The 25,912-nt window shown below is 36.1% G+C and overlaps 1 protein-coding gene across 4 annotated transcripts in view; it reads left to right on the forward strand.

The window, feature by feature from the left end:
- LOC148949747 (retinol-binding protein pinta-like) overlaps positions 1 to 25,912 on the forward strand; it is a 164,506-nt gene that overhangs the window by 27,459 nt on the left and 111,135 nt on the right. Inside the window, exon 1 of one of the 4 annotated variants that reach the window (XM_089093709.1) lies at positions 24,922 to 25,028. The exons of the other annotated variants lie outside the window; for them this stretch is intronic. Within the exon in view, the coding sequence (XP_088949835.1) occupies positions 24,992 to 25,028 (37 nt within the window). The 5' untranslated portion in view covers positions 24,922 to 24,991. Of the gene's footprint in view, positions 1 to 24,921; positions 25,029 to 25,912 lie in introns of those variants that run through there. 4 annotated transcript variants of the gene reach the window in all.

The raw sequence follows: 25,912 nt of genomic DNA on the forward strand, positions 1-25,912 counted from the left end.
GGTCTTTTTAATAATCTCCGATTATCTCTTTCACATGCGAAGAAAACATTATTTTGCATGAACTCATTTTCAAGCAATTATTTTCGTTTGAAAAAAAGATGCATTTGAGAAAAGAATTTGAGACTGTTCTATTTGAATAGTGTTGTGAAGTCCAATACTCCCAACTCGGAAAGGGTATCTATCCTCCTACCTCGAAGGAAGCTCCTGGTTCCCAAGGGTCCTCCCCGGGAGGGGTTTGGGGGGGGGCTCTAAAAAGGACCATCCAACATTTTAATTGCACTTTAATTGTTGATATGGATGGAGAAAAAAGTTCTTCTCTCTTACAAACATTTATTTAGCCCAGGTCAACTTCAAACAAATCCGTTGGCAAAAGACACAGGAAAATACGGATTATTGAGAAAGTAACACCAACCGCCGACATATGGGATTCGTGTCCATTAACTGAAGCCGAGGAGGAAGTGTTCATACAGCATACCGCGTCAGTTGAACGATGGTCAAATTTCATTGAGAATTATAATGAAGAGGCTCAAACAATCGACTTGGATCCATATTTCGCATTTTTATTAAAAAAAAAAATTTTTGTAATAAAACCATTAATTTTTTCTATCATTCTCTTGTTATAACTTACCCTTCTAAAAATAAGACTACATTTTCCCAACTAAAAAAAAATATATTTTTTAACAAGTTCAGTTGACATTATGAAAGACATAAGGCGATGTACCTTTTTTCTTCTTCTTCTTTTAATTGTTCAGGTGGTGGTGGTAGTGAGGCAAAGACTATGAGAAATTGACAAAGTTTATTAACTATAAAATAATGGTTATTTTACATAAAAAATAACTTTTTTTTTCTACAGATTAAAAATATAGCACCACCAGCGACACCATTGAGTGATAAAGCAGGTATATTTACAGAACTAATTCTGTCACCACCAGCAGAGTTCAGGGATGAACCTACACTGGTTCTAGAGACTTTGGAGTGGCAAAGAGGGTTCCTTAACGATGTTTTTGGGGAAATGTCCAGCCTGGAGGACTTAACTTGCGATATTGACATGCTTGAGGACCCAGAGTGGGCAGATAGTTTCTTGCGTGAATATTTAGGTAATGTTACAAGTAAATCTGATCCGGGTCCTCATAACGAGATTCCATCAGAGGACACTACAGGCTGGCTCGACCAATTGCCCCCAAACACCTTGGAATATGTGCTAGGAAATCTCATGCCACATCCCCCCAATGCGATTGAACAGACTGGGAGTGATGTTATTGACAATTCTCTGTCACCCTCCTCCACCATTCCACTTAATAGTAGTAGTAGTAGTAGTAGTAGTAGTAGTAGTAATACAACAGCAGCTCATTTTTCCGGGGACATTTTTAACAGCAACTTTACAAGTAGTGAATTGAGTCCTGAACAAACAGGGTCAGGACATGAAAATAGTGCTACGTCCCCGGAATTGCCTGATTTTTATTTGTTAGCTTCTGCTCTAAGCCATTTGCAAACATACAGGGTAGATTTTAGCCTTCCCGAGGAAAACGCGAGCATTATTTTAAATGACCCCGTGAAAGTTCTCCATAGCTATATCGACAGAATTCGAGCACTTATTGAGGTTCAGATCCAGAATTGGGGAGGTCGAGGGGGAATTAAAGCATCAGTGAACCAAAAAGTTTATTTACAAAAGGGGACATCCGGGGACGTTTTTTATTTTCAATTTTAGACAGGCAAACACACTTTCTACCCAGGTCTAAACGATTTTGAAGACAACATTTTCAAAAGGGTAAATAAAGTAATTTAAACATTTGATACAATTAAAGAGAGAGGGAGTGGGTCCACAATTTTATACATTGAACGCATGGATCTGAATCTCAGTAGATTTAAAAAAAAACTTTATTTTAAGGAGAGTGGGAAATCTAAGACTAAAATGCCACCCAGATTTGTAAACTACCAAAGGGGTTCAGGGTTTGTATTTTGACACAGGGCTTCAATGTTTCAAATTTGCATTTTTATCAGCGGTCCATAGGACACTAAAAAAAGAATCAACAATAAAAAATCTCGACTGACTTGCACGTAACGGTGGAAAAAATTCACTAAAGTAAATTTTGACTGTTTAGTGGTAAGGTATCCGGTGTCATAGAAAGAAATAAGCATATACAAGAAAGCACTTGAAATTCTTGGGGTGGGGGTAGATGTTCTCCAGGACGACCCAGACTTGTTAGCCGGGGGGAAAAAACCGAAGAAACAATGAGTTGTGAATTCAGTGATAACCCTGAGGGTGGAACATTATAAAAAATGGGAATATGTTATTTTCCAGCATCATATAGATGAAAATTCTTATTTCAAGTTTTTCCCCGTAATGGAAATCCGTAGGATCTTCTGTCAATGCGTGATGAAAGTAAAACGTTTCTTTTACCCCATGTGTCTCTCCCAACTTACAGTCGAGTAACTGTTCTCACATCACATGGGGTATTGCAAAATTCACGGAAATCAGAGAATAGAAATGCCGGCAGAAGGCAAAGACACTTTACAATTTAAAATTTTTCAAAAGTCCCTTCTGCAATATGTAAAAGTGTATTTAGATTGCGAAACAAGACTAGTTTAGTTATCAGACACATCAAGGCCAAATATAGTCAAGGACCACAAACTAGTTGCGTGTTCCTCTGCGCACACCCGCCGTGACACCAACAATAAAATGAAATTGTAAGAGTTTTTTTTACTATGGACGAGGAGGGCAGTATGGAAAAGCTATTGGTTTCTTTAATAAAAACGACAAACAAGGTAATTTCACGATTACGTCATACCAATTATACAATGACATTGTCGGATAAAGAGCAACTGGCGTTGGAAAAGGGGACAATTTGCTGGGTGTGTAGGGGTGCCCTTGCCCCAAAAGACGTGGTGCAGGACCACAATCACCTTATTGACCCAATTTCAACGGGAAAAAGTAACTTTCGGGGGTTGGCTCACAATTCGTGTAATTTAAAAATTAAACAACAACTTTTTTCTACCGGTTTTTATACATAACTCTACATACGATCTAAAGTTTGTGCTACATGCATTGGCACATCTTCAAAGAAATGGAACAGTGGATGATGATGCATGGGTGATAGACGGCTTTACGTACAAAATCATATCTAAATCCGTAGAAAAGTTGCTTGTTTTGGAATTTATGTGGAAATTTGTTGAAGCCGGCGTTGAGTACACGAATAAAAGTCGCTTTTTAGATTCCTACAGTTTTTTCCCCAAAACACTGAGCGAATTAATTCAGGTGCAGAAAAACGATGACGGCAGCAATGCTTTCCCACTTCTCAAGCAACAATTTCCAAATGATTTCTATGATTTGTTAATGGTAATGGGTATCAATCCTTGTGACCATTATTGTTCCAAGTCTAGATTTGCTGAGGAGACTGTTCCTTACATTGAATCCTTTTTCTGACAGTATTCACGATCTTGGTTGCATCCCCAAGGAATACAGTTTTGCTAAAAAGGTTTGGGCAGAGGGAAGGCGTAAAAAAGGGTTTGATTATTGCAAGCTATATTTTTCGAGTGACGTGTTAACTTTGTTAGACATTATGTGTAGAAATACGGATAAAATCTATGAGGAGTTTTGTCTTGATTTGGGGTATTATTTTTCTTCGCCTGATCTAGTGATGGACCTCATCCTGAAAATTAGTGGGGAAAAAATTGGGCTGATCACTGACATTGATCAGCACCTGTTCATTGAGAGGTCAATGAGGGGAGGGTTTGTTTTTCACGGGGACCGTATCTTGGAAACCGATCCAACAGGAGAGAACACGGGGACAAAATCGGATGCAGTTTTCTTCGATATGAATCCTCTCTATCCTTCGGCCATGTTCCATTATGCACTACCTTGCGTTGACTATAAATGGCTCAATGACCCTCAAGCTCCCTATTTCCCCAACATTAACAGTGTTGAGAAGAATGGCCCAGTTGGATGGTTTTTGAAATTGATGGAGAGATACCAGTCGAGCTTCACGATTCAGTAAAGGATTTTGTTTTCCCGTGTATCAATAGACCTGTGACTAAGGACTCTTTGAGTCCTCGCAATAGGCGTTTAGTCGAGGTGGACGGATTGCATTGGGCACCTTCAAAACAAAAACTTATTGCTGACCTTCTGCCGAAAAAAAACATAGTTGTACATCATGTAGCGTTAAAATGGATGTGTAACAATGGTTTCAACGTCACAAAGGTTCACCGAGCACTCGAGTTTAGTCAAAAACCCTATTTGAAAACGTTTGTTGACACTTTTGTCGGCAAACGTTCTGCAGCACAGACGAAAGCCGAAAAAGAAATTTATAAACTCATTTTAAATTCGGCTTTCGGCAAAATGTGTGAGTGTTCGCGATAAGAATCGTTGTGACGTCGTGACCGATCCAGAACAATGTGCTCGAATTATTGCCGATCCCAATTACACTTCCTTTACACTCATTGGCCCGGACATCGTACTTTTGAATAGGAAAAAAAGACGCATTGTCTTGAATAAAAATATTAATTCAGGTAGTGCTATATTGGAGATCTCAAAAAAGCTCATGTTGGAATTCTACTACAATGTGGCTAGGGTACAGTGGCCGGAAAAGGGGCAAGTAGAGGTCTGCTACGGTGACACGGATTCTCTACTGTTCAAAGTAAAAACATCAAATTTAATTGATGATTTGGCGCGCGGTGAAATTATCAGTTCACGAATGGACTACACTCATTGGTGTGGTAATCTTTACCATGAACTAGTAAAACGTCGGGCGCCCAATCAGCTTTTATTTTTTAAATCTGAAACGGGTAGCGACTTGATTTCCCGCGGTATGTTTTTAGGTCCGAAGGTGTACTTTATACAGACATACGACGAGGAAATCAAGAAACGTTGCATAGGAGTACCTACGCGCTATGTGGACAAGAATTTCGACATGAACATTTATTGGAATTGTATTGTTGAAAATGCAATTCCACGAGCCAAATTGTTGGCAATTCGTTCATTGAACTATAGGAACTATACTGTAAATGTAGAGAAAATAGCCATGAGTACCATCTCCGACAAGGTCTATGTTTGTCAAGATGGTGTGACCACCCTCCCTCTTGGACACTATTTAACTTCAGACCGGATCGAATGTATTGCCCACAGGGAAAGTCTCGGTTTAAATAAAGTCCTGTAAATTATTTCCTAAAAAAAACCTTTGGGGGGGGGGGGGCTCGCGGCCTTTGGGGGGGGCCTCGCGGCCCGGGGGGGGGGGGCGGCCGCCAGCGCGAGGGGCGCACCGTCACCAAAGTTATCTTTTTTTTTGGACTTAGAGCAGATTTTTTTTTCAAGTGCCATCTCTCTCTAATTTAATGTTTTTTTTCTCTATAAACAAAAAAAAGTGTTTTTTCTCTCTGTGTGCATCCCATGTAAATGTTGTATTTTTTTTTATTATAAATAAATTTTAAAAAGTGTATTTTTTCAAGTGCTCTCTCTAACTTAATGTTTTTTTTTCTCTATAAATAAACAAAAAAAAGTGTTTTTTCTCTCTGCACCCATGTAAATGTTGTTGTATTTTTTATTATTAATAAATATAAAAAAGTGTTTTTTTTTCAATGTATTGTTACTTTTTTTATGTACAAATAATAAAGGAAAAAAATATGATTATTTATTTGTCTTTGTCTTTGTCTTCTTCTTGAAGAACAGAGTAGTAGTAGTAGTAGGGAAAAATTATTTAGTCATTAGACAATTAGGGTCTACAGTTAGTTGTCCAGGTGAACTGTTGAAAGGAACATGTATCAATTTAAAACACCGTTCAGATCGTTTCTGTGTGGGCCCTCAATGTCGGGCAAAACGAAACTCTTAACTAAAATAATTAAAAATTGTGATAAAATGTTTGCAGAAAAGCCGAAAAAAATCTACTAGTGCTATAGCATTTTGCAGGAGTCATACGATAAAATAAAAGCAATTGCTGCTGCCATGGGATCGGTGCAGATACAGTTCATACAGGGACTTGATGTTTTCAACATTATTGAACCAAACTCTTGGCTGATCATTGACGATCTGGCTGAATCTATTGAACAATGGTCCCAGCAAATGCTGCAATTGTTCACAGTTCGCTCTCATCATGAACAGATTTCCGTTACTGTAGTTATACACAATATTTTTCATCAGAGCAAATGTATGCAAAAACTTGCTTTGAGCTGCACCTAATATATCATCTACAAAGTTGATCAGGATTCTAGGTCGCCAATAACCCTCAATAAACAACTATATCCAGGTACCTCGAAATTTATAATCTCAGAATGCAATCAGGCAACTAATAAACCCCACGGTTATATCCTGTTGGATATTAATCAAAATACACCCGAGGATCTGCGTGTAGTTACATATATTTTTGACAATGAAATTACAGTATATCTCCCTGTGAACTCTAAAAAGACTTATTAGTCACTATCATGACACTGAAGAAACTACATAAAAATAGGTACTTGTTTTCAGCTAAAAGCACTTCAAAACCTAAGCTTAGAAAATCAATACTCAAACATTGTATTTACAATGATTTCATTAATCTAATATCTGAACTTTTTTTGAATTTGACCAAGGGTTATGTTCAACTACCAGAAGTAGTTTAACAGCAGGCAAAGCAACATTGTTCCATTTTACGTACATGGGCCTCTAAAAAGAAAGGACAGAATTTTAAAAGGAAACGACTTATTCAGACGGGCGGTAGCTTTTTCACACTTTTACTGCCAATAATTGCAGGACTTGTAAACAGTTTTCTCTAGAGAATGGCAAAACCCTATAAATTGACTCCAATAGAACTCGCTCTCTCACCCGTGGAAAACTTAGAGGACAATCTGAGTAAATTCCTCGACAATGAAACTATTGAAGGTGATAAAAAACTGATTTTACTTCAAGATGCACTTCGCCGAGTGGACAAACTTTATCGATCAAAGCCCATTGCTGCTGCTGACCCCAAAAAAGAATCATCTCCTCAAGAATCTCCTGCTGCTGCTGTAACAAAATTAAAGATGGTGTATTTGTTTTCATTTTTTTTTAAATTTGGAATTCTATGACCCCACTCATATGGTGAAAAAAGTAAACGACTCCTAACCTATCTCTTGGAAAGTGGTCAAATTCAAGTTGAGAGCAATAAGGAAAGGATTATAATTCAGGGCAAGAGCTATAATCTACTTGATTTAATGTATGACATGGTTACAAATCGTAAAGGACTATTATCATTTGACACTCATCTATACAACTTTCTAAATTCATTAAACTTCCCCAAAAGTCTTATTGGCAATAGACAAATTCTAAAAAAATTAAATGAACGTGCATCATCATCATCAACATTAAAAGATGAACTTGAAGAAGAAGATTTTAAATCAATTTTGGAAAATACTAGCACACCACTGATAGCTAGACAAAAGCGAAGACGTATCAAGTCAACGTCACCACCAGCAGCAGCAGCCAGTATACAAAAGGGTAGCGGACGTTACACAACGTGTTTACGTTCAAAATGGCTGAAGTTCTGAAAGGTGTTTATGAAAATATTGGCGAGGCGGGGAGTTTAAGTTCCCCCACAACTCTTTCCAAAGTCACGGATGTTCGCACTAAAAGTGTACAAGACTATCTACAAAATGAATCAAGTTACACTCTGCGTAGAAATCATAGACTTCGTGATATTCAATTTCAAAAAACTAAAGCCTTTTACCCATTGCTTATAACGAAAGCAGATCTCTTACCTCTAGATTAGATTTAACGACTTCATAATATACCGTACAACTACATTATACTTTCAATCAGTGTTTATAGTCACTCAACCTATGCCATTCAATTGCGATCAAAGAGAGGCGTTGAAGTTGCTCAGGCTATTGAAAGTATTCTCGAGCAGGATTCGTATGAACAAATTGAAAAGGATCGCGGTAGTGAATTTGTTAATCTCCATGTTGCAAAAGTACTAGTGAAATATAGTACACTGCTCTATCATAGTCACATTCCTATAAAGGATGCATTGGCCGAACGATTGATAAGAACTATTCGACTTTTAATTTCAAGATATTGTACATTGAAAAATACACCGGCTTATATTCATGATCTAGATAAAATCATGTTGATTTATAATCAACGACCTCATCGATCATTGTCCAACTCTACACCAACGGAAGTTCATCATTCGGATAATAATACAATTGACACCTTTCTTAAACAATATTCCAATGAATCAAAAGTCAATAAGACGAAAAATAAATTCAAGGTTGGTGATATCGTTGGAGATAATAGAACAAATAATGTTTTTTAAAAGGGGAATTACTTGTAGCCCACCGAAATTTATAAGTTGGCAAAAATCTTAGACTCTAAGCACATAACTTTTTGTCTGTGTGATACCAAAGATAAACAGATTCTCTATGGCTTTTATGACTATGACCTACAAAAAGCTAAAAATGCTAGTCAAATCTACGAAATTGTAAAGATATTAAAGACACGTACTCGCAGGGGTAAGAAGCAATTACTCTTTCGATGGCTAGGATTCAACTCTGATTTTGGTTCTTGGATCGGTGTTGAAGATATTGACAATGCCAAATGATTTCTATGCAACTTTCATGTCCAACGTTTCCGATCCTCTCTACAATGACTTGAATACGACAAGTGATTTTTGGACAAAACTCACCCACCAGCAAATTTGACGGTGCATATGAAGTGGCTCTTGTCGATTGTATTCTCAAAAATACCTATGACATCCTGAGAAAGGATCGTAAATATGAAATAAAAATTAGACCTTATGATTGGCCACCACCACCAGGTGATCAAGAACAAATTCAAAAAATCAATTGGATGGATTATCCATATGTTGAATTACCCTACGAGGAGCTCACCTGCATGAATGATTTATGTCGTACTATCAATAAAAGAATTTCTGCTCGTAAAAAAGGAGCTTTTCATTTCAACTATTCAAAGGAGGAGGGCAAGATCTACATTAGTTCACCTATTGCCAATGAAAAGGTTATTCTCAATGATAACCTAAAGGACGTTCTTGGCTTTAAGCTCAATATAATCAATGGTAGAAGTGCTGGAAACACTAATTTCATTTTTGCTGACTTCCCACCTGCCTTCTCCATGGACACTTGTATATTTCTCTACGCTTCATTTGAGGAAACATCTCGGGTTGGTAATTCAAATATTCCCCTTCTACGAGTTCTTGAATGAAAAACCAATCAAGAACATGCTCACCACTACAATATAAATCAGCTTCATTATATTCCCGTAAACATTTCATATTTTGATCTCTTTCAGTTAACCCTAGGAACTGAATTGGGTAATTTTCTATCAATTTAAAAAGGCTTAACCTTTATTACATGTCCTTTTCGATCTATTTTCAACGAAAACGTTACAATAACCTAAAAAATTAACAATAGAAGAATTCCATTTGTCTTTCCTGATATTGACAGTTATCTTGGTGCTTTGAGTCCACGTCAAATTGGCAATGGATTGGACTACTACAAGGGGCGTACTACAATGTCTGGCTATGGTCTTGGTAGCTGGTTTGCTAGGCTATTTCGTTCGGCACTACCCCTTGCCAGAAAGTATCTTGTACCTGCTGCATCAAATTTTGCTGCCTCCACACTACAGGACTGGGGGTCGGGCAAGAATTTCAAGGAGAGTGTTAAGGAAAATATTAGATCTTCAGCAAGAGCCGTTGGTGAACAATTAAAATCTCGACAAAATGGGGAGGGATTGAAAAGGATGCGTTCGCGTCATTCACTCATCAGTCTCCACCCAGGCAGGAAGCAAAGGACATCAACAAGGACTTTGAGGAATAAAACAACGAAGGTCAATAAGCAGCAAAAGAAGAAAAAGAAAAATATTTTAAGATCAAAGAAGGATTTCTTCTCTTAATATGACTTATCTCCCCCACAAGAAATCATATCCATCAATCAGTTCCTCGTTGAATCTATTCAATGCTGAAAATGTTGATGTCAGCGTCAAGTATGGTTACAATGAACAATTTCATCGCCAACAGCCCCTTTCGGAAAATATACACTTTCAAATATTTTCTAATGAAGACTATTTCATTGATTTGTCGTTAACATTTATTGATTTAAATGTTGCAGTGAAGAAAAAGTCAGATAATACAACTCCAAATGCCGGCGATGGTATCTCCTATGAAAACTGTATTATACACAACCTATTCAAACAAATTAATGCATTTATTAAAGGAACATTGGTGAGCAATAGCAATAATTTATCCAAATATGCAAGCTAAATAAAATTTATGATGATGACGCCAAAGGCGTACAAGGAGATGAGAGGATAATCATTGGGCTATGAATATCGAACAGGTGTTGATACTGACGGTGAGTTGACTACAGCAGTGACCCAGGAGTATCATCTAGTTGTAAAATTAAATCATGAGATATTCAATATATCCCAATGGCTACCCCCCAATGTCAAGATCGACCTAAAGTTGCAGATGGCCCCATCGAATTTCATTTTGAGAAAAACAATTAATGCAGCACCCGATGCAAATGTTATTATCACATCGGCAATTCTCCACGTTCGAAAACAACAAGTTATGAGCTCTGTTGCATTGGCAGTGGAAAAGCCAAGAGCCAATGGTAACAACATTAAACTTCTTGTCCCCCATACAACCACCAATCAACGTCACATTGCCACCCGTTCTCGTAGCTATAGCAATTCATCATTTATCAATGGAGAAATCCCATCAAAATTGGCTTTGGCCTTTGTGAAGAGTGGCAGTGCCGTTGGATCCTGGACTGAATCCCCCCATGATTTTATTTTTTTTGGTCTATCTAGCCTTGTGTGCAAAGGGAATGGTATTCCACTGTACAATATATCTTTTGACAAAAACTCCTATAAAATTCTGTACGAGCTGACTATATAGTCCCTAGATAATGACTCAACTATTGGAAATTAGAATAAGCGATTCAATGTTTTCAAAAACTCATGGGGTTTTGGTTGTGGATTTGTCAGCTACACAGGATATAACTATAGTAGGAACTGGGAATGCCTGTTTAGATTGTACATTTGCCAATGCTCTGGCTGAGAGTACCACGCTAATATCACTGAGCCAATTCGAAAACTATTGGGAAATGCCGCCTGATTGTAGGTTTGTGCTACATCACGCACTCTGAACACAAACTAAATAAATAACACATTGAGAATGGATCCATACATGTTCCAGTAAAATTCCTATTGAATACCTTCGGATTTCATTCAAAGAATTCCGTGTTCTAACAACACCTTTATCATTGTTAATAACAGTCCATCGACTTTGAAGACCGGCCATTTGGCTATACATCTTTCAAACAGCGAAGAATATTGAATTTTTTGATCCTCTTGGCCTATCGTATAAATTCTACGCTCCATACATCAGCAACTTTATTGAAAGCAGTGGGAAAACCATTATTCAAAATCAACGAAGAGTACAGGATTTAACGACTAAGACATGTGGCTTTCATGCACTACTCTTTTTCATGTTCAGATGTCGTGGCTACACCTACAAGCCGTTTCTCAACATCTACGTTGACTTACCTCAATTGAACGACTTTCTAGTGGAGAATATACTTACAAGTTTATTTAATATTGATTTTAGTGCCCTAAGAATAAAATGTTCTAAAGATGTATGTGAAATTGTTTATTAATAAAAAAAAAATTATATACATGATAAAACGACTTTTCTACTCTTTAGATTTAATCCACTACTAGGTATTTGTCAACAACAACTAGTGCAGGTAGATTATTTGAATTCACAGTGTAGTGATGCTGATGTACTGCAATGTCAGGGTCACATTATCTACAGTAGAGTGCGACTTCACTCTTGTCATACCTCTTTGTATAGTCAATGATACTAATCGCATTCATTCTATAGAATTCACGTGTTTCAATTTGCGTATTTGAAGTAATTTCACAAACAGTGGCCTCAAGTGTCGAATCACATTCTGTCACAGCCAAATAGAAATCAGTGGGCTTATAATCATAACACCCAGCGTCTTCACAACATTGACTTAGAAACCTTATTCTCTTGTTGTTCCAACATTTGAATCGTTGTCGTAGTTCCTCCTCCCAGAAAAATCTAAAACCACGAAGATACCAAACTTGTAGCAATAAACTAAAATCACGGTTATGATTCTTTCCAATCATACCGGGATATGAACTCTCCCACTGCTTACATTTATCATAATGACAATTGGAGCATTGGTGGCCTCTAGGATGAGAGTCACACACCTCTTCAAGACATGAATTACAACCTTTAATTTGTACAGCATATCCTCTATGCAATTTACACGGGTTGCAGAATCTACACTTTTCATCATACTCCTCCCTCAGTGTGCAATTCTCACATGATAACCAGCTTCCCTGTGTGTACATGCATAATGGACTTGTATGGAACATTTTGATATGTGCTGACGCTCTCACTGCCATAATGAAACTGAGTTATCAAAATCAAAAAAAATTGTCTGAGAGAGAGAGAGAGGAGTAAATCATGCTTTGGCACCATCTTTCTCCTGAAAAAAAGTCCTAAATTTCTAAACTAATGTTTAAAAGCATATTCACAATGTAATTTTGAGGTGTCATGATCAATATATCAATAAATTTTGTAAATGCATTTGGACTAAGATGTAGAAGTCTCATACAATATTCTAATGATGGAGACTAAGTTTTCATTATATCGACAAGCATTCCCCGAGAAAATATCTTCCTTTGAATAGACAACTCTATAAAATCATCATCTAGAATCAAACGTTTGTCCATAAGAAATAGATTCCTCATGATTCGATATTTATCTAATCAATACATTTTTTAGAGTACTAACTCTCTCACAACCAACTTCATATTAATCAGAATCTCTTTTTTGTACTATAAAAAATATACGCTATTATACTATAGAAAAAGAAAAAAAATACCATTGATTTAGAAACAGTTTTATTGAACATAATTACAAAAATAATAATAATATTCACTGATGCAGTTTGTTCTCATCAATATATTTCGACAGGACATCTAATGCTGACAGAAGTTTATTTATATGGAGAGTATTCACTTTTAGAGCAAAACATAGTTGCTCCTCCTGCTTAAATCTGCTTAATGATATAATGTATCTCGCATGCATAATGTCCCATTCAAGACACAGTCTACAACCAGAAGTTATTTCTACAGCTACATTAGGTTCTCGTATATCATTGTTGCTGTCAGTTCCCTCATTAATCTCCAATAGGGTAAATGCACCACTCATTTTTTTTCTCCACTAATATCCTCTCAAATAAACTATTCTCTTTGAATTCAATTCTCTTACTAATATGAATTGTAAAGAAAACTATTCCTTTTATTCAAATCCTAATCACCAATCAAGTTATACTCGTTCCTCTTGGCAAAGGTGTAATGACCTGTAGAATAGGACTACCAGAAAAACCGGAAGGAACATAAAGACCGCAAATAAAACAGGATGGAACATAAAGGCTCAGAAGTATAAGGTAACATACTACTATTGATGTCACGCGTATCGGTATTGGCCTATTGTTATTGGGCGTATTGTTATCACAAGTATTTTGACAGATTTTTAATAGCTCATATAAAAGAAATTGCTCAAATCTACGTCCTTCCTATTAATTCAAACATCAGCAAGTTCCAAATGGCACTAAAAACGGCACCTTTGGTGCCATGTCTCAAGTGGAAAGCTGGGGCTAGTGGGCTACCAGTACTTTTTAGAGTGACGTTTAATAGCTCATTTGAACGCTAATTTTCATATCTACGTTGATTTATCAATTCTACCATCCGTAAGTGTGATATAGCCTAGCAATAAAAACAACACTTTTGATGTCACTTCTTAAGTAGAAAAGCTTGGAAGTATAAGACGAAATCATCATTGTAATAATTATGGTCCAAAACCCGAAACTGGAGGTTTGCAAGAACACCTCTCGTATGTTCCTCCCCCAAGCCCCCTTAATAAGCTATTCAGTTAAGGTAAAATCACTAATATCTTAAATCACATATTTAAAGGCATGGTTCTGTTGGTACATCGGTTGACTTCAAAATAGTGATTCCTGCTTGGGTGTTTTTTTTGTTTTTTTTTTCAATTATGGTTTTCTCCCTGCATGATCACTTTCAGATTATTTCACTGTTCTTGTAAATGTGATGCACCTATTTTTTAAAGCATGTCCCAGGAAGGTACTTGGTCAAGCATTTTGATTCAAAAGGGAATAGAGGTCTTCCAGTTCATGGTTTGCAACGACATTCTGAGTTGATCTCTAAATCCATTCCTTAATGAATGGCGTAATTTTGTCAAAATCCTTAGGGGGAGGGGGGTCAAAGTTGGAGCCAATTTTGCCAAATCAAGTGAAAATGACAGAGAAAACCGAAAAACTGGCCGTATAGTAATAAAAATGGTAAAGATTTACTAAAGAAAACTGGCCTGTTTCAGTGGATGCTTGAATTATGCAGGCTTATCTTAGTCTTGACAACATAGGTTTGGGAGGGGAAGTTGCCCCCTCCGCCCCTTAGCAAATTATGCCCATAATCCCAACCCTTGACATTAAGTGGTTGGAGAAGTGTAGGCATGTGGTTCTGAAACCACTCAAAGTTGTATATTAAAAGAAGGATTATTTATTGTTATACTTGCTTATTCAAATTATTTACTTGATAATTCCACCGTAGTATTCTCTCCATACGTAAGATTGTGCATTCAAAGAGGAAGAAAGACAAATGAAAATAGTTCTCTAGGAGAATTAGCTAATTCTTCCTAAAATTTTTGAAATGAAAACAAACTTAGTTTGTAATACCATTTATCGTACCTACACGGTAAAAAATCCGTTCGTACTTTTACGTTAAATTATGGGGCAGCAACATTGTGGTGGGTCGCCTCTTTAAAGAGGCACAAGTGTGCCTCCTTGATACTTACTTCCGGCTTCCGAACGTCACACAAAAAGCTCAATGAAAAGTTAACAAAATGAAACCATTCGATTGTTGATGGTCTGAAATCAAAACTAAAGCCAAGTTGTCAAACACAATGGGTAAATTTTCCTTCAGTTTGAAAATTTTCATCACGGGAAAGGAGCTGAGAGAAATTTAAGTAAGTAAAAATTCAATAATAGGTGATATAGCTCAATTATATATATATATATATATATATATATATATATATATATATATATATATATATATATATATATATATATATATATATATATATATATATATATATATATATATATATATATATATATATATATATATATATATATATATATATATATATATATATATATATATATATATATATATATATATATATATATATATATATATATATATATATATATATATATATATATATATATATATATATATATATATATATTGGCAAATAGCAAAAAGCTCCGATTGGCAAAATAGCTAGCAAAGGAAGAAATAAGGCTGACTCTCATGCTGAACATAATTTTCAAGATGAAGTCTCGCTAGAAGACTTCATCTTAAGCTCCCACAAACTATTTTTAGTTTTTACTTGTTTTTACTTCTAGGCTCCATATCACGGATACCCGAGTCCCCTGAGGATGTTTTTCTCAATCCTGATGTTTTATTTGTAGCTGCAAAACCAGCTCCCATTATTACATCTTGGTTCAAATCTAGCATTTCTGAGTCTAGAGGCTCAGAAGATTCATTTTCTTCAACACAATCTTTATCATGGTCAGGAGGAGTGTTCAGGAGGTTTAAAGCCACATTATTTTCTTCAAGACAATCTTTATCATGGTCAGGGGGAGTATTCAGGTAGTTTGAAGACTTGTTATTGTTAAGTTCTCTGCAAATGTGAGACCGCAGGGAGCTCTGTCTTTGAAACTTCTTACTACAACCTCTAAAAGGACACGGTACTTCATGTGAATCTTTTATATGGGAGTAGAGGTGGCTAAATAGGAGGTCTCTCCTCAAAAACTCTGATGAACAGCAACTTATACTGCAGGGAAATCTGATTGCAGTCTCACTAGGCACTAGTGTAAAAGCAGCCTTTTCAGTTTCTGAGTGGGAATCTAGATGAGTAGCAAGTTTGTTGTGCCAACTGAATGCCTGATAGCAGTTGGGTATTGCACGACGAGATGCCAACAGATTGGCATGCAGTTTAACATGAACTGTATATTCTCGCAGGCTGTGAAGTTCCAATGAACAAAATGAACAAACTAGGATTTGCCATGAAGTTCTGCAATTTGATGCCATCAAGATCAGATCCGCAATGAAGATTTTGATAGTTTTGAGTTTTGACAATATACAAAACTGAAAAAGATGGCTTTAGAAAATTCAAGGTGCGCACCCCCTTCTCCATAGCGAATCACGTCCTTAATTTGTAGCTTAATATTCCTATCATGCTCTTTTGAGTAGAAACTTAAGCATGAATGAATAAGTAATAAAGCAAATAGAATAAATGCTTATATTTTTGCAGCAGATCATGGTTTGATAATTTATGTTCATCAAGAGTATGACAAAATATTGTAATGCACATCCAAAATATTGATAACCCTACAGAGCATGTTCTATGAATAAAGTGTTTCTGAAAGAAACATAGGTATTTTATTTCTGTGTGGTGACTTGTGGCCCAACCTGTTAAACTAAGCTAAAGCTCATTCTAAAAAAAAAAGTCAACAATGTATTTCAGCCATTTTCTTGGCAGGTAGGCTAAAACAGAAAGACAGAACAGCTCCCATTAGTACTGTAGAAGCCAAAACATCTTTCACATATTTCAAATTTGACATACAAATGAAGGTGCAGAAAAAATTTTTAGTGAACAAGATTTTCTCAATTTTGACTCAACTACTAGAATACTTCTAATATACTAAACTATGTGAAAACTTTTACAATTTCGTGGTTTAGTGTGGGATGCAATGTGGAAATTCCAGAATTTTCTAATTTTCTGACTGGAGCTTCCAGAGGAAGTGGCTGTTACACTCAAATGGAGGATTGAATTCTGAATTACATGATTTTTTTTAAAGAATAAAAATAAGACAATTCCATTATGTTACACTTCTCTGCGAAGATGAGGTGCCACCCGTAAAATATCGGATTCGATTATCAGAAAATTTGACATTGGAAGGAGCCGGTACCCAAAGGCCAACGCTCCTTTGTATATGAATTTTATCCCGTCCCTTCTCTTGAAGCTAACACAAAACTCAAATGTCACTCAATTTGCTTATTTTATATTAGTACAATCCTACAATCTATTTGAAATCGGATAAATATATTATCTAATTACTATTTGACAACATGTATAAAAATGGAAAGAAACATGAAAATCTTATTAATAGAATTTTTATGTATAATAATAGTGTATTATAAAAGTGTTTTCTGATAGGAATCCCCTTTCCCTTTTGATTTCACAAATGGACGCCACTGTACAGAGAGTGGTCACCGGCGTTTACCCCCTCCCCCCGGAAAATACCCCCGTTGAATATTATACCCCTCTGGGTATTTTCCGCAGGGGTATTTTCCAGGGAGGGGTAAATGCCTAGAATCACAGAGGGCATTGTTTAATTCTATTGGTAAAATGGTACTTTAGCTACTTTTGGCTATTTTGGAAAGGGGTTAAGTTAGAAAAATGAAACTTTCAGGGATGGGTCTACAGGCTAAAGTATGTCCCGGGAAAATATTTTGAAGTACCTACCTCCACTCTTTTTGCCTCTAGAGGCTCCTAAAATTTGCCTACATGACAGGTAGCAATTCCTTTTTTTTGAGTAGAATTTGAAGGCGTATTAATGTTTTTTTTTCTAAATTAGGAAATATATTTGCAAATTTTAATACTTCTTAAATTGGGATTGAGCAAAGTTGTGAAGCTGAAAATAGTTTTCTTGTACTTTATTTAAGCAGAAGATCTATTTAACAAGGTTTCACTTTTATAACACACAGATTTTTAAAGGTCATCAAAAGTTAGGACTCTCTAGACGGAGGAGTGGAAGTAAATACTTCAAAAAACCTTCCCGGTACATACTTTAGCCTGTAGACGCATCCCTGAAACTTTCATTTTCCTAACCTAACCTCTTTCCAAGATAGCCAAAAGTAGAAATTTACCATTCTATCTGCAAAGTTCATAAGACTTGTATAAAAGTAAAAAAAAAAAATCAAAAGAACTTACCTTTCAGAAATAAGTCCACAACAGCAAGTGAAAGGTCTTCGTTTGTGTAGCTTTTAATCCTAATAGATCAAAAACCCTCACGATATTTTTGCATCGGTCATGCCCCGCGGTATGACCCATTTTCGCAAGAGTTGATTGTCATTAGCTCCTCCCAGTACACTGAAAGAGTTTAAATATATATTCGAGGAATATAAAAATAGGGCAGAAGTACTTATACACTAAAAAAGTGTATTTTCACGCTAATCCAACAACTAGAAAGTACGCTGATCAAACGTGAAATAATGCTGTCAACGTCAAAATACCTTTTTTTTTACCGTGTACACAAGAAATAATTTTCTTTTCAATTTCCATTCTATTCTGAGTAATGAGTGGCATTTTATTTAGGGACAGGTCAACTAACTCCCTAAGCCTAAAGGTATATTTCAGTTGAGGTAGAAAAATTTTCCGCAAGCATGTTGATATGCAAACCTGTCCGCTTATCTAACATTTATTGTAGTAGCTACTTGCCTGGAGCTTAGGGTTGCCAACTGGACATATTTTATGTCCAAAGGACATATTTCTATGTGCCTGGACATAATGACATAATAGGGCAAAAAACGGACACATTTTAGACATTTGGGAAATAAAGTGGACACATTTTCCAAATTTATGACATAAAACAAATTACTTTCATAAAAAAATGTCACTCATAACCAAATCAGTGCTAAGACATATATCTACTTATTTTTTAAGCTCTGTATTTATTTTCTGGGGTTGCTTGCTCTTCCCTGAAGCAAACTTTCTTAAAATGCCTTCAAAATTCTTTCACCTATAAATGGTATTATTAGTCCTGATTTTTACTCGCCAAGGTCAAGATAAAGGACAAGCTGTCGCCTTTTTCATATAAACTATTTGAAAAAAACTACGTTTTCTAAAGAGTTAAAGAGGCTGAGTCACAAGTTCGAACCTTAAAACGTACAGAGATTAGGAGGTACAGTTGGGGGGCTGCCGCCCCCCAAACCCCCCTTCCGTATATGAAAGGGGATGTGCCCTCCTCAACGCCTCGCTCTTTACGCTAAAGTTTTTATTGTTTAAAAAAAGAGTTGTGAGAAAATCAAACTTTAGCGTAAAGAGCGAGGCGTTGAGGAGGGAACAGCCCCTTTCATATACGGAAGCGGGGGTTTGGGGGGGGGGGGGGCGGCAGCCCCTCAAACCTCCATTTTCAGCCAGGCTAAAAAATCAGGGCTGAAATTTCAGCCCAATCGGACAACATTAAAGGGGGGCTGTGGTCAGAGGGTTGAATTTCAGCCCTCTAAATTTCAGCCCAATCGGACAACATTAAAGGGGGGCTGTGGTCAGAGGGTTGAAACTTCCGGCCCCCTTTTACCCATGAATATAAAGTCGGAGGGGGGTGAAATTTTGCACGTTTCTTAGTTGGAGCTTGGGCTACAAAATGCAATCACCGCTGTCTCTCTGCGACCGCTAGGACTGGAAATCGCTTAACATTGTGGTGGGTCGCCTCTTTAAAGAGGCACAAGTGTGCCTCCTTGATACTTACTTCCGGCTTCCGAACGTCACACAAAAAGCTCAATGAAAAGTTAACAAAATGAAACCATTCGATTGTTGATGGTCTGAAATCAAAACTAAAGCCAAGTTGTCAAACACAATGGGTAAATTTTCCTTCAGTTTGAAAATTTTCATCACGGGAAAGGAGCTGAGAGAAATTTAAGTAAGTAAAAATTCAATAATAGGTGATATAGCTCAATTATATATATATATATATATATATATATATATATATATATATATATATATATATATATATATATATATATATATATATATATATATATATATATATATATATATATATATATATATATATATATATATATATATATATATATATTGGCAAATAGCAAAAAGCTCCGATTGGCAAATAGCTAGCAAAGGAAGAAATAAGGCTGACTCTCGTGTTGAACATAATTTTCAAGATGAAGTCTCGCTAGACTTCAGCTCCCACAAACTAAGCTCCCACATCTAAAGCTACCACAAACTATTTTTAGTTTTTACTTGTTTTTATGAGTTTTGTGCTTGTATTAAATGTTTTTCTTTATCGTTTTCAATATTTTTGATGTTGACTGGCCGCTTTGAAAGATGTTTCCAAAGCGTCTTTTGGTTAATATCCCAATTGATAAGAAAAATAGCCTCTAGGTTCTGAGATTTCAAGAAGGACAGAAGGTTCAAGAAGGTTCTGAGATTTCGCTTTAGAATTTGTATCACAACTTAAAGTCCTCCGTTTTATAGAGAAAAATAACTGGATTTCCAGAGTTCATATTACGGTTGATATGTTCTTCATTTCGTGTAGGCCTAATACTAGGTGAGACCAAGATGTTACCTGATAAATCAGTCCATTATTTTATATGCTGTGTAATGACGTTAAACTTGTTATTTTATGCCTAAGTTTTTAAGATAATTTGATTGTATACTGAAAGTTACTGATATCAGAGTTCCTGTAGGTCTATGAAAAGCGTTATAGATCAGTTTGTTGTTGTGAGGCTACGTATTTACTTTTGACTCCTAAATCAATTAAGTAAAAAGAACAAGTTTTTTTCAAGCTGAAAATAAGGAGCTGTATTAAAACTTAAAACGAACAGAAATTATTCCATATATGAAAGTTGCTGTTCCCTGCTCAACGCCCCGCTTTTTACGCTAAAGTTTGACTCTTGCTGACAACAGCCTGCTTCAAAAAAAAATTAAAAACTTTAACGTAAAGAGTGGGGCGTTGAGCAGGGAACAGCCCCTTTCATATACGGAATAATTTCTATTCGTTTTAAGTTTTAATATAGCTCCTTACTTTCAGTTAAAAAACCTAGTTTTTATTTAATTTCTGAACGTTTTTGAATTAATGCAGGTTTTAAATTTAGCTTACAGTACATGAATAATTGAAACCAAATTCGCATATTAATTTTACTTTTTTTAACTAACAGTAACCTTACAACAACCTAAATTTAAGTTTTGATCCAGTTATTTAAGAATGACTCCTGAATCACAAAGGCTGTTTAATTAGAATAATAACCTCTTTTAAAAGAAACTTTAGCGTAAAAGCGAGCTATTGAGGAGAGGCAACCTATCTCATATACGTAATATTTACTGTTACTGTTAAGTTTTAATGTTGCTTCTCATTTTCAGTTGAAAAACTTGTTTTTATTTAGTTGCTGACCGTTTTTTGAATAATGTATGGAAATCCAGATCCTCCAGCATGGAAAATTCTTCCCCGTAACTTAAATTAGCGATATTTTCAGAGCTGAATTTGTAAGCCATGGGGACAAAACGGCCGAATAAATCAAAATTATCTCTATGAAAATGAAAATAGAAAGCTGAATGATTCTGAAATCACTGAAATGAATGAAAGAAAAAATCTTTAAAAGATATACGTAATAATTTATGTTCGTTTTCAGTTTTAATTTTATTCCTTACTTTCAGTTGGAAAAAAACTTGTTTTTTTATATTTATTGTGTTTTTTTTAATAACAAGCACAAGCCGAAGACATAGAATATCTTTGGTTTATTATCAAATAAAAATCATAGTTATGAAGCTTCTTAAGGTAAAATTAAATGCTAATATCGGCCGGAAAAGAACACAAACAAATTATTAAGTATATCGGCCATTATTTAGCAAAGTTCGAACTTTAGCGTATAGAGCGAGGTATTGATGAGGGGGCAAAATCATCATAAAGGTAATATGCGGGGCTCGCCCCTTGTCAATACCTCGCTTTTATGCTTAAGTTCAAATTGTGTTACAATTCTTTAAGAATGACCCCGAATCACAAAGGTCGTTTAATTAGAATAAATAGCTCTTTTGAAATTATTAAAAATACCCTAGCATAAATAGCGAAGTATTGAGGAGGGGACGAACCCCCTCATATACGTAATAATTTCTGTTCATTTTAAGTTTCAATACTACTCCTTACTTTCAGCTGAAAAAAAATTGTTTTTTATTTAATTTCTTATTTTTCTTAAATAATGCTGGGAAATCCAGCGTCCCCTTCATGGAAATTCTCTTCCTCCGTGAAAAATTCTTCCATGGAAAGATTCTCCCACGTAACCCAATCCCCCCCCCTCCCCAGAAAAAATCCTCCCCTGAAACGTCTGTATACTTACCAATAACCAATACTATATATAAACAATCGGCAAAGTTCAGAAATTGCAGCCCTTCCCCTGGGGATTGTGGGGGATTAAGTCGTCCTTAAAGACATATTTATCAGATGTTTCAACTATGCTGAACGAAATGGCTGTCTCAAAATTTTGATCCGATGGCTTTGGGAAAAATGAGCGTCGGAGGGGCCTAGTTGCCCTCCAATTTTTTGCTCACTCAAAAAGAGCACTAGAACTTTTCATTTCCATTCGAATGAGCCCTCTCACGAAATTGTAGGATGACTGGGTCAATACGATGATCTTTCTACTGGCAAAAGAATACAAAATTTCACATTTGTGCAGATAGGAGCTTGAAACCTCTACAGTAGGATTTTCTGATATGCTGAATCTGATGGTATGATTTTCATTAGGATTATACGACTTTTAGGGGGTGTTTTCATTTCCCCTTTTTTCGAAAATAGGGCAAATTTTCTCAGGCTCGTAACTTTCCATGGGTTGGACTAAACTTATGAAACTTATATATTTAAAATCAGTTAGAAAATCCTCTTCTTTTGATGTATCTACTTGTATCAAAATTCCGTTTTTTAGAGTTTCAGTTACTATTGAGCCGGGTCGCTCCTTGCCTACAGTTCGTTACCACGAACTGTTTGAAATTCTTGTTTTATACTTGGCTTTTGTGTTTTCAGTAAAGCGCTAGATTTCTGGAATCCTACATTTGCATTTGCATTTGCACTTTGCATTTGCACTTTTACATTTGCATTTGCATTTGTTTTATTGATATATGTTAGATAGGCTGCGAAGTAATAATTTTTGTTCGTTTTAAGTTTTAACTTCGCTCTTTACTTCCCTCGGAAAAACTTTGTTTAAAAAAATTAATATCCAGTCAGGGGTGCAGCTAAGGGGGAGAGGGTTTTTTTAAGGTAGATAAGGGGGAGGAGGATTTCCAAGGTGTCACCGCCGCGTGTCAACAACTTGGAAAATTTACTTATTTACCTTAGAAATTTAGCTTGTGTCCACATATGTCGGCATATTGGGCGGTTTTGTCGACACACCCTTTAAATCCAAACTTAAAACTCTAGCTACACCCCTGTATCCAGTGTGCCTAGCGGAGATTCTTCTGTAAAAGACCATATCATATGAATAAAAAAAAATCTTTTTCACATTAATATGTGAATGTTTAAAGTCCCGCTATTGAAATTTGGGTTTTAATAATCAATTTCAATAAATATTTTACGCTTCTTTCAATCAGATTTTCACGTATTTTTGTTTATGCAACTAAACCGGCTTCTTTGATTAGATTTTTTTTCTTATTTGTCACTTCCGCAAAATATCCACCATTTCTTTTCTGTGTTCAGACGCTTCTGATCAGAAAAGGTAAAGACAATTAAAAGTCTTGTAAATGACCTAATTTTTTGAATCCACAGTGAATTATTGAGGCTGTTCTTTGGTGTATAATAGACCAGGAACAAGCATGTGGGTATTAATATGGACAGAGAATAGGGGTTTCAACTTTTGGTAAGGTTTATTTCCGGATTGGAATTTATCGGCAAATTATTTCGGTATCGTATCGAATACCGGTTTATCGGTGTCGGTATCGGGCACCAAAAATCCATATCCATCGGGCCCTGATTAAAACAAGGGGTTCACAAAAGGTGATTAAAAGGGAATAGTCACTAATTCGAATGATCTGATCGATTCTTTGGACGACACCTCTGGCAGAAAAATTAAGACAAATATCATTTAACCTGTTGATGCAGGCTTGTAATTATTCTTACTTGACTGATGATAGTCGGCAGCTCTCGCTGTTGCTGTAGCGACTGTTTGAATCTAAGGACAGTATGATGAGAGCGAGTATTTTGTCTTATACCCTGAATTTTCGTCGCCCTCACACAAATCTTGCTCTCATCCTCACTTCTATGGTGGATACAAATCAGTATCCCTAACCCTGCTAGAAGAACGGTTGCAATTAGAAATCCCTGATTACGCCTCGTTTGTTTGATTAATGTTTCTAAGGACTCTGCAATTGAAACCAACATCTGTTTTATTACTTCCTGCCACGTTTCTGCATCAAATGTGGACAATATTAAATAGGTTAACATTTTTTTTTTTTGCAGAACGTGTGAATTGGTATCCGGGGGGCTGGCGTGTTTTATTTTGAAACCATTGTCCCATTTTAAATTAATACTAGAGCTCATTGTCCTACGGAATGTGGGCATTAAGAAAATCAACTTGATTTAAAAAAAAAATTTATATATTATTTAGTCTGGCATAGCTAGCCAAAAGCATTTTGTGTGTCCTAAAGTGTAATTCCTACCGAGGCCTATGGACATTAGTCTCTAATTCCAAGGCCGTATCCAGGGAGGGGAGGGGGGTTAGTGGGATTGAATCCCCCGAAATGTCGGTCCAACTCGTAAAAAACGTAATAAAAATGAATGTAAACAAGTTTTTGATGCGTTTTTTTTTGTAAACCCCTCCCGAAAAAAATCATTTTGTACCCCCTTCCCCGACAAAATTCCTTTGTAAACCCACCCACCCTCCCAAAAAAAAATCCTGGGTGCGGCCCTGCCTAATTCTTATGACATTTTTAGCCCCCACCTTCAGTTTTTAACTTTGACAATAGACTGCAATACTACAGTCTATACTGCATACTGCAATAGAATTTTCCTCTTGTAGGAGCGCACTCTTCAAGGCACCAGAAAATGCTGATTGATTGATTTAAACGCACCTCTAGCAGAAAAATTGAGACGAATCAAATTTGACCGGTTGATGCGGGCTTATGCTATCCTTTATTTGACCGACTATAGTAAGCAAATTTTTAAAAGCGTATCTGTTGAAAACTGGAGGACATGGTGACAAAAACAAGTATTTTGTCTCAGAGGACTTTTCCGTTACACGTATACCACTGCTAAAGATTCCTTTAGCATTTCTGTTACCAAATATTAAAGTTTTATATTTTTAATGTAGTATTTAATTTTTTAGTTTTGTTTACCAAATATTCAAGTTTTTTATACCATAATTTTATATACCACATAAAAACCTTCCTAGGGTAGGTTGCACCAGGGAAAAAACAGATAATTAATTACAGCGTCCCCCCACTCAAATATAAGCAAAAAAAGCCGAATCAAAAGCCCTATCCAAGGTGTCCAGGGCAGTTGCCCCGGTTGACCCCCTCCTTTGTACGGCTCTGATACCACAAATTTTTATATACTAAATATTCAAGTTTTGTGCTAGACGAAAAAGGTTCATAATACAATGTTAACAGACTCCAATGAGCAAGGAAAAGATCCGTTTTGGCCTCTAAATTTTCATTACGTCCGCACAACCCTTGCTCACATCCCCATATCTATGGCGGATACAAATCAGTATCCCCGACCCTGCTAGAAAAGTAGTCATAGTTAGAGATCCCTAACTACGGATCCATAACGGAAAATTAAATAAGATTCGTCTCAATTCTTCCGACAGAGGCGTCTTCCAAACAACCAATCAGCTCATTCAAATTTTTGATCATTCTGTTTCGATCAAATTTCATGAAAATAACAGGGAATTTGGGAATATTATACTGGGGGTGGGGGAAATAAAATGAATCTTTTTATCTTCATATCTTTGAGAAAATGCGTATTTTTGCTCTCATAAATTCAGTTCAATAACAACTGAGAAGAATGACGTGATCTGAATGAAAAAAATAAC

Source organism: Artemia sp. Qi Xiang Cuo, chromosome 8 (assembly GCF_049724085.1).
Source record: "Artemia sp. Qi Xiang Cuo chromosome 8, ASM4972408v1, whole genome shotgun sequence".
NCBI lineage: Eukaryota > Metazoa > Arthropoda > Branchiopoda > Anostraca > Artemiidae > Artemia > Artemia sp. Qi Xiang Cuo.